The sequence below is a fragment of the Chionomys nivalis genome, chromosome 12 (genome assembly GCF_950005125.1).
Source record: "Chionomys nivalis chromosome 12, mChiNiv1.1, whole genome shotgun sequence".
NCBI classification, from domain to species: Eukaryota; Metazoa; Chordata; class Mammalia; order Rodentia; family Cricetidae; genus Chionomys; species Chionomys nivalis.
Window position 1 is genome coordinate 60401411 of NC_080097.1, and position 12990 is coordinate 60414400.

The window sequence follows — 12990 nt, forward strand, 5'->3', positions numbered from 1 at the left end:
GGGGGTCCGGGAGCCTGTGAAGATGACGCTTGTTCACCCAGCTAAGCAGAAGCTCCTGTGAGCTTAGTCACTGGAAGGAGGATAGAAGATTGGGCCAGGACTAGAAAAGGGGAAGAGTTAAGGTCAGCTTGTGTGCTTACTTGGGAATTTTGTTTTACATTTGTGTGTGTGTGTGTGTGTGTGTGTGTGTGTGTGTGTGTGCGCCACAGCACTTGAGTGGAGGAGTGCATCTTGCAGGAGCTCTTTCTTTGAACCATGTGCATCTCAGGGATCTAACTTGAGTTAAGATTGGAGAGAGTGCCATTTTGCTGGCCCCTAGAGATTTTTTTCTTAATTAGTAAAAAACAAAAAAAAACAAAAGAAAACCAAGATGGGCAGTGGTGGTGCACACCTTTAATCCCAGAACTCAGAAGACAGAGGCAGGCGGATCTCTGTGAGTTCGAGGCCAGCCTAGTCTACAAGAGCTAGTTCCAGGACAGGCTCCAAAGCTACAGAGAAACCTTGTCTCAAAAAAAAAACAAACAAACAACAACAACAACAAAAACACACACATATTAGCCAGTCATAGTGACATTTGCCTCTAATCCCAGCACTCAAGAGGCAGAGGCTGGCTGATCTCTGTGAGTTCTAGGCTAGCCTGGTCTATATAACAAGTTCCAGGACAGCTGGGGCCCTCCTGGTGCTTTGGAAAGTTGATGGGACTGGATCTGGTCCTTGCTTCTGCCCCTCCTCTCTACAGCCCTCCTGCAGCCTCCCCTGGGGCACCATCATTCCAGAGCCAGCTCTGCTTACACACCTGTGGGGAGGAGGAGCGTGAACAGCAAGACACTAATTACCCTTCACCACCTGGGAAACTGAGACACAGGCATGTCCATGCCAAGTCTTAGCCTGGCATCCATACTCCTGCTTGTGGCTGTCCTTAACTCCAGACAGGCTAAAAGCTTGCCATCCTCGGAAGCACAAAGCCAGGATGGGGAGATGCTGGGCCAGTAGCTGGTCACAGAGCAGCTGTGTACGCTCGATTATCCCACAAGCAGAAGATGGCAGTCCTCCGAAGGTCACCCACTAAACCTTTCTGAACCTCCATTTCCTTTCTCTAGCCTCACCAAGTCTCTTCCATGTTGCCCCCATTCTGGTGTGGTCAGGCCTCCCCAGTTCCCTCTCATGTAATGGAGAGACGTGTCCCTGGGATTGCCTTTCCCCAAATAAAGTGACATCTGATGATCTTCAGCGTGTTCAGACGCAGGTGTGGGTCTCTTGAACAGCTCGCACGTCTTTCTAGCCTGAAGCCCTTTTTCTGTCTTAGCCCTGATGTTGCCTTCAGCGCTGGGAACTTCAGGTGTTTTGAGTTTAGACAATATTTCTTCTTCAGATACTCTAGGAACCTTTTAGAAGTCACTAAGTCATAGTTGCTCAAGTGTTTTTGTTTGTTTGTTTGTTTGTTTGTGCATTTATTCCATGTATTTGTGCACTCACACAGGTCTCAAGGTCAGATGTCATTTCTGACTTTTCACTACACCGTCCCTGGGACTTGAACTCCAGCCAACAGACTTGGTGGCAAGTGCTTTCCCCTCTCAGCCATCTCACTGGCCCACATTCGTTCATTACTGTACTTAAGCGACAGGTCTGTGGTTACGGTGTCCAAAGACGTCACCATTTCTGTGGTAATAACAAGTTTATCCCTGAATTTTGCAAGCCATCACACAGATTCCAAATAATCTTTGTCTCCTGAAGAGTATTCAGATATGTAGTGGCATATGCCTTTAGCACGCCTTTAGTCCCAGCACTCAGGAAGCAGAGGCAGACAGATCTCCGAGTTCAAGGCCAGCCTGATCTACGTAGTGAGTTCTGGGCCAGCCGAGTGCTGCATATTGAAACCCTGGCTCAAAAAATAAAATAAAATAGTGTTCAGACATGTCAATCTTCCCATCCTTTTATCGTTTTGTTTTGTTTGGGTCTTTTTAGTTTGCTGTTTGTTTGGGGGTTTTAGATGCATTTACTTTGTGTCTGTATGTTGCCTGTGTGTGTGTGTGTGTGTGTGCACCGTGTACATCCCTGGTGGTCACAGAATTCAGGAGAGAGCATCGAGTCCCCTGGAACTGAAGTTACAGATGATTGTAAGCCACCATGGGTGGACTAGGAATCAAACCCAGGTCCTCTACAAGAACAACAATACTCCTAACCAGATCTCCAGCCTCTTTTTGTTTTTGAGACAGGGTCTCACTGCATAGCCATGGCTAACCTATAACTCTCTCTATAGACCAGCCTTCCTTCAAATACACAGAGATCCTCCTGTCTCTGCCTCCCAAGTTGTGGGAAGAAAGGTGCGTGCCACCACATCCAGCTAATTCATTTGTTTTTTGAGAAAGAGTCCCACTCTGTACTTAGACTCACCTCAAACTCATAGCAGTCCTCCTGCCTCAACCTTTCACGTCCTGAGCATGATGTGATTACAAGTGTAATACATGCTTATCCTTAATTTTCATTCAGGAAATATGGTCGTTGTGTTTAGTAGTTTTATGTCAACTTGACACAAGCTAAAGTCACCGGAGGGGGGAACCTCAGTTTAAAAAAATGCCTGCATAAGATGGAGCTTAAACAAGCCTATAGAGTATCTTCTTAGCTAGTGATTGCTGGGTGGTACCACGCCTGGGCTGGTGGTTCTAGGTTCTGTAAAAAAGCAGGCTGAGCGAGCCATCAGGAGTAAGCCAGTAAGCAGCACTCCTCCATCTCTGCATCCGCTCCTGCCTTCATGTTCCTGCCCTGTTTGAGCTCCTGTCCTGACTTCCTTCAATGGTAGACTAAGATACATAAGTGTAAACCAAATAGTACCTTTCCTCTGGAACTGCTTTCGGTCATGGTGTTTCATCACAGCAGTAGAAGCTCTAACGAATACAATCATCATCACAGAAAAGATTAAAAAGAAGTATCTCAGCCTATTCTCAAAGAACAAAATGGGTTAGGGATGTAGCCCAGTTGGTAAAATGCTTGCCAAGTATGCATGGTGCCCTGGGTTCAATCCCCAGCACCACCACAAAAAAAAAACAAAAAAAAAAGGAAGGAAGGAAAGAGGGAAGGAGGTATGGAGAGAAGGAAGGAAGGAAGGAAGGAAGAAAGGAACGCATGGTGACATACACATAAAATACAAATAAATCTTATAGGGGTCTGCGGAGAATATGGTAGAGAAGCTTAGGTTGTTTTCGTTGTTTTGTCATAAAAGGTTGATTGAAATGAGGTTGATCAGGAGGCTGTAGGTTGTTACATTGATTCACACTTTTTTGTTGTTCGTGGGGTGGGGGATGAAAACCTTTAATCCCAATACTTGAGAGGAGGCAGATCTCTGAGTTCGAGGCCAGCCTGGTCTACAGAGGGAGTTCCAGCACAGCCAGTGCTCTGTTATGCAGAGAAACTCTGTCTTGGAAGACAAAACAAAGCAAAACAACAACAACAACAAGTATAGCAAGGAGAAGAAGCCAAGAATGAATATGCACTTCATGGACCATCTCTCTGTCCATCCACTGCGGATGAAGACCACCTCCCCATGGGGCTCCAGTCTGGACTGGCAGGGTCTGGCAAAAGTATCTCCAGAGCCTGTACTCCCTGGTGCTGTTGTGCTCAAAATGCCAGTTTGAAAAAATAAAAATGTTGTCAAAGCTGAGCAGTGGTGGTGGCGCTCACCTTTAATCCCAACACTTGGGAGGCAGAGGCAGACAGATCTCTGTGAATATGAGGCCAGCCTGGTCTATAGAGCGAGTTTCAGGGCAGCCAGGGCTACACAGAGAAACCCTGTCCCCCCCAGAAAGAAAGAAGGTTTTCAAGCTGATTGTGAGCATGGTGACACACGCTTACAATCCCACTCAGAAGAGAGAAGTAGAGAGGATCAATGAATTCAAAGTCATTTTCAGCTACATAGTGAATTTGGAGCCAGCCTAGGCTACATGAGAGCCTATTTTTTTAAAAAAAGTAAAACAAGAGCAAGTGAGAAGACTCCGATGGTAAAGGCGCTTGCTGCCAAGTCCGACAACTGGAGTTTACTCCCTGAGACTCACGTTGCAGAAGGAGAGAACTGAGTCCCACAGCTGTCCTCTGAATTAATGTGGGACAGGAGAGATGCCACAGTGGCGAAAAGCACTTGCTCTTACAGAGAATCTGGGTTCAGTTCCAGCACCCGCATGCTCAACCATCCTTAACTTCAGTTCTGAGGGATCAGAGCTCCTCTTCTGACCTTCATGGGCACTAGGCAAACACATGGTGCACATACAAACATGCAGGCAAAACACCTACACCCATAAGATTAAACTGAAAAAAATCAAAAAAGAAAAGATAATTCCCACTCAGCAAGAGAGAAGTCATTCCTGGTATTGGAAACCTAGCCAGCTCCCCGAAACTAGTGAAGTCATGGATCTTGGAGGAGAACCTACGACCACCACTTTACTAAACCAGACTTTTGTCTCCCCACACCTTGCTCTCCATCAAGGAAACTTCTCTTTATAAGACATTACAGAAAACCACAACCAGGCAAAATGAGGAGTTTTGGAGCCCAGTCCCAACTGATACATCTACAACATAATTCCTGTACCTAAGACTCGGGGATCGTTGTGGAAGACTGAGGCAGAAAGGATGTAAAAGCCAGAGAAACAGGAAGTGTGCTGTGGGCGTGTGTCTCGTAGAAATGTCAGCGAGGCTGCACCCATGAAGGCTCACCAACACGGCTGCCTAAACATGGCATGAACAGTGATGATACCAATAGACATGTTAACATTTTGGGGGAGCTCATAAAGCTTCATCCCTAGACAAAGAGCTACGAGCAACCAAGGCATGCTGAGAAGTGGAGAAATAGTCTGCCCCCCGGGAAGAGCTCTCCAATAGTTACCTAATTCAAATGGTCAGCCCTGAAAACACCCACATACGAGCAACATTTTACAGACTAAATAGGTTACATTCATGTATTTAGGAATATATAGACCAACAATTAAGGAAGAAGAGGCCATGAATTTGAATGCGAGCAAGGGAAGGGTTAGGGAGAAGAAGGGGAAGGAGGGAAATGATGTCATTATAATTTCAATTTTTTTAAAACTAGAGATGTAAACTAGGTGGTGGTGGGGCCTGACTTTAATCCCAACATTTGGGAGGCAGAAGCAGGCAGATCTCTGTGAGTTCGAGGCCAGCCTGGTCTACAATAGCTAGTTCCAGAACAACCAGGGATACACAGAGAAAATCTACCTCAAAAAATAACCAAAGAGGGCTGGAGAGATGGCTCAGCGGTTAAGAGCACTGGCTGTTCTTCCAGAGGTCCTGAGTTCAATTCCCAGCAACCACATGATGGCTCACAACCATCTGTAATGAGATCTGGTGCCCTCCTCTGACCTGCAGATATACATGAAGACAGAACACTGTATACATAATAAATAAATAAATCTAAAATAAATAAATAACCAAAGAAAGATGGTGGGTGGGGGTAAGGCTCTTTATCCCACAGTGTGGTACCCACCCTCTCAGCTCACTATCCTCACATAGTCACAGGAGGCACTGAGCACCCCAGCATACCACAGACCTCTTCTAGATGGTGGTCCTGGAGTGGGGGGCAATGCTAAGTGTATGCCTGTTTCACAAGGAGATGTGACTTACATGTTGTCTGCCTGACGTTAACCTGACACATGCAGTTTCAGGAACTCATAAAAACCTCATTATGTTCATGATAGTGCTTTGAGTAGTGACAATAGCTTGAGATCGTACATTAACTCCTTTCAACAATGCCTTAAATTTCATTTGAACAAAGTATTTAAGATCCGCTTTGTAAAATAAAACAGTAACCAGACATGATAGAACATGCCTTTAATCCCAGCACTTAGGAGACAAAAACACATCTCTGTGAGTTCAAGGTCAGTCTGGCCTATACAGTAAGTTCCAGGCCAGCAGGGGCTATGTAGAGAGACTCCGTTTTAAAACAAACAATAAATAAATAAACAAAAGTGTAAAGTCTTTAAATTAAAATATTTATAAAAATACTATTAAAAATTTTAAAGAGAGCACTGGATGCTCTTAATGGACAGAGGTTTGATTCCCAGTGCCCATGTGGCAACTCACAAGCCTCTGTAACTTCAGTTCTCGGGAAGCCACCACCCTCCTCTGGCCTTCCACGGGCACTGCACACTGGAAGTGCACAGACACTCATGCAGGCAGAACATCCATACACATAAAATAAAATGAAAGACAAAAGGGAGATGAAAGCAAACGTTTAAAACTAAATAAACCGGACAGTGGTAGCACGTGGCTTATTTTGTTTTAAACCCAGCACTCAGGAGGCAGTGGCAGGTAGATCTCTGTGAGTTTGAGGCCAGCCTGGTCTACAGAGTGGGTTCCAGGTCAGTAAGAGCTATTACACAGAGAAACCCTGTCTCAAAAAAACAGAAAGAAAGAGAGAGAGAGAGAGAGAGAGAGAGAGAGAGAGAGAGAGAGAAAGAAAGAAAGAAAGAAAGAAAGAAAGAAAGAAAGAAAGAAAGAAAGAAAGAAAGAAAGAAAGAAAGAAAGAAAAATGTAACTGGGCAACGGTGGAACACGCCTTTAATCCTGGTACTCAGGAGGCATAAGTGGGCAAATCTCTATGTAGTGGCATTTAATTTGTATTTTAATAAATAAAACTTACTTGAAGATCAGAGAGTAAAACAGACACACTGGTCAGCTTTACAGACCAGGCAATAGTGACACACACCTTTAATCCCAGGAGTCACACTTGTTGCCATAGAAACCAGACAGTACGTGCCTTTAATCCCAAGATAGGAGACAGCTCTCACACACATTCTCTTTCTGAGATTCCTGGAGGCAGGATCACCATTTTCAGACTGAGGTCGAGGTAAGAACCAATGGCTGGCTGTTTTGCTTTTCTGACCTTCAGATTGAACCCCAATTTCTCTCTGAGTTTTTATTAATTGTGCTTCATCTCTGTTAGTTCTAGGCTAGCCTGTTCTACAGGGTGAGCTCCAAGACAGCTAAGGCTACATGGAAAAACCCTATCTTAACCTTCCCCCAAAAAATAACAAATTAATGTTAAAGAAATACAAATTTATTTGGTTTTGTTATTGTTGTTATTTTGGTTTTTTGAGATAGGGTTTTCTCTCTACGTAGCCTGGACTGGCCTGAAACTCACTATGTAAACTAGGTTGGCCTTAAATTCATAGAGAGCCTCCTGTTTCTGCCTCTCCAAGTGCTAGAATTAGAAGCATGCACCACCACCACACCCTCATGGGTTTCTGCTATTTAAAACTCAGATTTTTAAAATGCTTGTCAGTGTAACCTCCAAGACAGCAGGAGTATGAGCTCTAGGGACAAGCATAAAAGCAGTAAAGAGGTCAGGAAAAGGGGAAGAGTGCTCACTGGGTCGGTTGCAAAGTTTGAACAATCTCATGAGGCAGACATCACTACTGCCATTTTGCAGTATGATTAGTAGCTTAGCCAGGGTCAGAGAGCTGTTAAGTGGCAGATTTGAGCCCATTTTCCTCTTAGACTTCATAGTTATGCTTAGTCACTGGCCTGTCACAATTCACTGAGAGAATATACACCCATTGTTTTAGTTAATGCACACAGTAGCAACTGCAGTAGCAATAGGAAAACGATCCCGCTGAGCTGCGAAGCCCCCTCCCTAAGGACCTCCCAGGGTTTCTACCTCGCTCCCTCCTTTCCCAACCCCCTCTCCTGCTTCCCTATCTAGACCCCTAGTGCTTATGCCTTAGTTACTAGGAAACGCTATTATCAGCCTGCAGGCAGCGCCAGCTGAACAGTCCAGACACCTGCATCACTCATTTCACCGGGAAACGAGCTGCAGGACACAACCTCCTCATTTCCTGCTGGCTTTATCTGTACCCCTCCCTCAGGGAATTCAGTGCTTCCGTGGAGCTCTCCCCTACTCACCTACTCCAGGCAGCCAGCTTGGCGGAAGAAGATTCCCTGAGTCACATGGCAACACCTACTCCATCCCTCCATCCCCGGGCCATTTCGAGAACAAGCCTTGTAGCCCTTTCAATCCGCAAGCCGACCTCTGGTGTTTATGTAGTCTCTCTGCCTTATTTTCCTTGTCGCAGAATTAGAATAAAAATACTGTTTTGCCTCCTCTCCTTAGCTCACAGCAAAATGGGCAGCATGAAAGAGTGCATATTTCACCAGACGGTGGTGGCGCACGCCTTTAATCCCAGCACTCGGGAGGCAGAGGCAGGTGGATCTCTGTGAGTTCGAGGTCAGCTTGGTCTACAAGAGCAAGTTCCAGGACAGGCTCCCAAGCTGCAGAGAAACCCTGTCTCAAAAAAGAAAAAAAAAGAAAGGAAGAAGGAAGGAAGGGAGGAAGGAAGGAAGGAAGGAAGGAAGGAAGGAAGGAAGGAAGGAAGGAAAGAAAGAACGCATGTTTCATCGGTTGAAACAAAGCATTAATTTCTCAGATGACACAGGAACCACCCATTATCGTTATTCCACAGCCAAGGAGGGAACATAGTTTCTCTTTGAGACAGGTCCTGGCACCAATCCCCTAGCCTTCCCACACTATCAATAACCTGACTGAATCCCCAATCCTAAACTTCCTTTTCCTGGTTTCCAAACCTGAGCTTTCAGGGCTGGTGGCACGGTTGAGAAAGGCTGTCCCCTGCTGTCCACCTGGTTCCAGACCATTGCAGTACTGACAGTATAGAATTTAGGAAGCAATATCGTCATCTAGTGGCCAATAGCGACAGGTCACCAAACTGAAATCTCTTAGCTTTGGCACCTTTTTGACAGGAACCTGTGCAATAAACAGCAGAAATCACCCCACCACTTCCCGTGCTCTGCGTCCAGGATACGGGTTGCCACCCCCCACACACACACTTGTCCAGGCCTTTGGAGGAAACATATCTGATCATATTTCAGGCTGCACTCAGAGCATGTGGGGCAAATTGTTACATTGGAGGGGATGGGATGGAGGGTTCTATCAAGGATACAGTGTCTGACTTATAGACAAGTTACATTTACAGTTTGATTTTAGTGTTCAATGACAGATGTATGCTATGCAAACTTACTCCTGCTGTGGCCCCTCACCGTTACCTGGTCCTTGGAATACTCACCTTAGAAAATGTTCTGGTTCCTAGGGCTGGAGAGATGGCTCAGTGGTTAAAAGCACTTACTGGTCTTCCAGAGGACTTGAGTCTGGCTCCAAGTACCTACATTGGGTGCCTCACAACTGTCTGTAATTTCAGCTCCAGGAGATCTAATATTTCTGGCTTCCTTTCTGATGTCTTCTGGGCACCTAGAAGTGTGCACATATTCACACATGCATGTACGTGCACGTACACACACACCTACAATTTAAAATAATAAAAATAAAGTCATTAAAAAATCTGTCCCTCTCCCCAGAGCATCTACTAGTAATAAAAGAGTCAGGAGGTGGGGGCTAGAGAAATGGCTCAGTGGTTAAGACCATTGCCTGCTCTTCCAAAGGTCCTGAGTTCAATTCCCAGCAACCACATGGTGGCTCACAACCTTCGGTAAAGAGGTCTGGTGCCCTCTTCTGGCCTTCAGGCATACACACAGACAGAATAAAATAAATATTTAAAAAAAATTTAAAAGAGTCAGGAGGTATGATGACACACCTGTCAACTCAACTCTAGGGAGGCTAAAGCAGGAAAATTGAGAGTTCAAGGCCAGCCTAGGCAAACAGGGAGCCTCAGCCTAAAAAACTTAAAAGTAACACATTTCTCATTTCTATATATTCTTTTCTTGCTACTAGCCTTAGAGCCCTGCCTGAAGCTCGAATAAAAGCCCAGCTGCAGCAGATGTCTCTGCCTGCAGGGCACAAGGCAACCCGGGCACAAGGCAACCCCAAAGGGAAAAGAAAAACCAAGTTTGGGGATCAGTAGACCAGCAAGAGGTGCAGCTGAGCAGCTACAGGCTTCTCCCATAGACCCAGAAACAGCCCCAGGAGGAGGTGAGGACTCAAGAGAAGACTTCTCAAGCTTACAAGAGGAAGTGGACCCGAGAGACACACACTAGAGGTCAGAAAAGAGTCATGCAGAAGGAAAGATAGCAAGGGGAGCTCCAGTGAGCTCCAGAGCCTGCATACACCCCAGAGCACAGGAAGTAGGGGGCAGAGCCTCCAGTCAGTGTGGGGTGGGGTCAGCCTGAGCCTATTTCAGTGAAGGTGAAGCAACTGGAGCCTCCAGCAGATCCTGTCTGTTGGTTCTAGGGCAGCAGCCTGCCTGGGCCTGAGGTACAGGGCTCATGTCTTGACCAGAAACCTCAGCTATGTCCAGGCAGTCTATGGCAGGCTGCTAGAGGAAGACAGGATGAGAAACATGTACACAAGCCTGTACAAAATCCTAGCCAAAGCCCTTACTAAAGCAGCACTCTAGAGGCAAAGGCAGGCAGAACTCCGTGAGTTCAAGGCCAGCCTAATCTAGCCGTCTCAAAACTAACAAATGAGCGTACCTGTGCTCAGGCCAGGGGTGACTTGGTCCTGAACCCCCCAAACAATGATGGCCAGGAAAATGCTGTCGGAGGTGGGGCTACACAAGGAACTGACTTACCCTAGGGTAGGTGGAGTTCAGGACTGGGGAGAACAGGGAGGAAGATGTGTCAAGGGAGGAGTTTAGACTAAGTTGGCATTGGAGGACTGCTTTCTCTATTGGCTGTGGCTTGGTGCCTTACTCTACACAGATCTCCTTGGAAGAAGACAGACATTCAGAGGAGCTACCCTGAACAACGGGTTGGAATCCCTCGGGCTCACAGGACAAGAGGGGACATTTTCCCAAACAACAACTTCTGGACTTTGACTGGGGCCTCGCCAAAGAGTGCCCTAACTGCTAAGCACCCCTCCCTCTGGGGTGTGCCCTGCCCCTCCCTGACTCACACTAAGGAGAGAGGGGAAAAGGGAAGAAAGGAGAAGCACTGACTACAGAAGGAAAAGGAAGCAGTGGAGGAGGAGAAAAGCCACGTAGGAGTGGGTGACAGAAAAGCCCAGAAAGGTCAGACCTAGGGCAACGCTAGGGTCGGGGGAAGATCAAGAGAGGACAGGGTGAGCATCCCAAGGAGTGCCCCAGCACAGAACCCAGGGGCGGGGAGCCAAGGGGGCGGGCCGGCTATGTCCCACGGGACCTACTATGAGTGTGAGCCTCGGGGTGGCCAGCAGCCACTCGAGTTCTCAGGGGGTCGAGCTGGGCCTGGGGAACTGGGGGACATGTGTGAGCATGAGGCCTCCATCGACCTCTCTGCCTACATCGAGTCTGGGGAAGAACAGCTACTTTCTGACCTCTTTGCCATGAAGCCGTCGCCGGAAGCCAGAAGCCTTAAGGGCCCGGGAACCCCTTCGTTCCCTCACTACCTGCCGGCTGATCCTCGGTCATTTGCTTATCCCTCACATACATTTGGCCCAGATAGGAAGGCTTTGGGGCCTGGCATTTACGGTAACCCGGGGAGCTACGACCCCAGGGCTGTGGCTGTGAAGGAGGAGCCTCGTGGGCCAGAGGGCAGCCGAGGCACCAGCCGAGGTGGCTACAATCCCCTGCAGTACCAAGTGGCACATTGTGGGCAGACGGCGGTGCACCTTCCCCCGAGCCTGGCAGCACCTGGCCAGCCCCTACGCGTCCTCAAGGTAAGACCAAGACAGCTCTCCCTCTTTCCACCGCGGGCTGGAGCAAGGTAGTTGGATGAGGGGACTCTGACTTGGGGCTTACCTAAGAAGTCGCGTTTGGTGCTCCTCTGTGAAAACTCCCCACCTTAAGGCCTTCTTTCCCACTCTTGTGAATTCGCTTCTGCATACTCCCGAAGACCTTGTGGGAACTGCTCTGCCGTGATCTCGGCCTGGACCCGCTTCCCTGCTGTCCGTCCACTCCACCCCTTGTCTTGTTTCTCCACTGTCGGCTTCTGGAAGAGGAAATGCTGCTGACTGTAGAATTGTAGAACAGGAGACTTACAACAGACAAACCGGAGGAAAGTGTCCTCAGAGAATATGAGAGCAGAAAAGAAAGCTTTGAGCTCGGATCAGGACCATGTGCATCTGGGTTGTCGTCTTTCACAGGGTCAGGGTGCTGTCTGGGAGATGGGAGCTGCCTGGGAGCCTGTATTCCTTGGAAGCCCCAAGTATGCTCTTGCTGCTAGGATTCCTGCTCGGCCTCTTCTCTGCCTCTTGGTGGACACTCACTTCTCTGTCCCTCTGACTTACCCTCCAGGCCCCTGTGGCTGCTGCTGCCCCTCCCTGCAGCCCCCTTCTCAAGGCGCCCTCCCCAGCTGGGCCCTCACACAAGGGCAAGAAGGCAGTGAACAAAGACAGCCTCGAGTACCGATTGCGACGGGAACGCAACAACATAGCAGTGCGCAAGAGCCGGGACAAGGCCAAGAGGCGCATTATGGAGACGCAGCAGAAGGTGCTGGAGTACATGGCTGAAAATGAGCGTCTGCGCAGCCGTGTAGAGCAGCTCACCCAGGAGCTAGACACCCTTCGGAACCTCTTCCGCCAGATCCCTGAGGCCGCCAGCCTTATCAAGGGCGTGGGGGGCTGCAGCTGAGCCTGCCTGGCAGACTGTGGACACCAAACCCTGTCGACCCCGTCCCTTCTAGGTCCCCAGAGTCCTCAATAAAACAGGGATCATGGACAATGGCAGCCAGTAGCTGGCAAGGTCGGGACCTTAATGATTCTGAGGCTGAATAAACTACACTGTGGCTTGATGCTGGAGCTGTTCACTGGGTCTGGGGCCTGGGCCTGGTGGGACGGCTGTGTGGCCAGGGCATACATGTGGCTAGGTCCACATATTCTTGTCCCCATGTCCAAATGCTGCCCACATCTCTCCGTCAAACCTCCAGCCAAGCTGCAGGCCTGTCACTTCTTTTCTGTCACGTCACCTCCGTGTCCTTCCACCCGCTTGGGCCTTTGCGCATGCTCGGTACCATCACTGCATGCCAGGGCCTGGAGCAGCCTCTGCACGCTGTCTTTAAAGAATTCTGGGGTTCGGGGTGATCCCAGCACTACACAGCTCCAGT

The 12990-nt window shown here is 48.2% G+C and overlaps 1 protein-coding gene across 1 annotated transcript; it reads left to right on the top strand.

Annotated features, from left to right (window-relative positions):
• Positions 1–11095: 11095 nt before the first annotated feature.
• On the top strand, positions 11096–12666 carry Cebpe (CCAAT enhancer binding protein epsilon). Its single transcript, XM_057786509.1, has 2 exons — positions 11096–11605; positions 12183–12666. The coding sequence occupies exons 1-2, from the start codon at positions 11096–11098 to the stop codon at positions 12516–12518; spliced, it is 846 nt and encodes a 281-aa protein (XP_057642492.1). The 3' UTR covers positions 12519–12666.
• Positions 12667–12990: the final 324 nt, after the last annotated feature.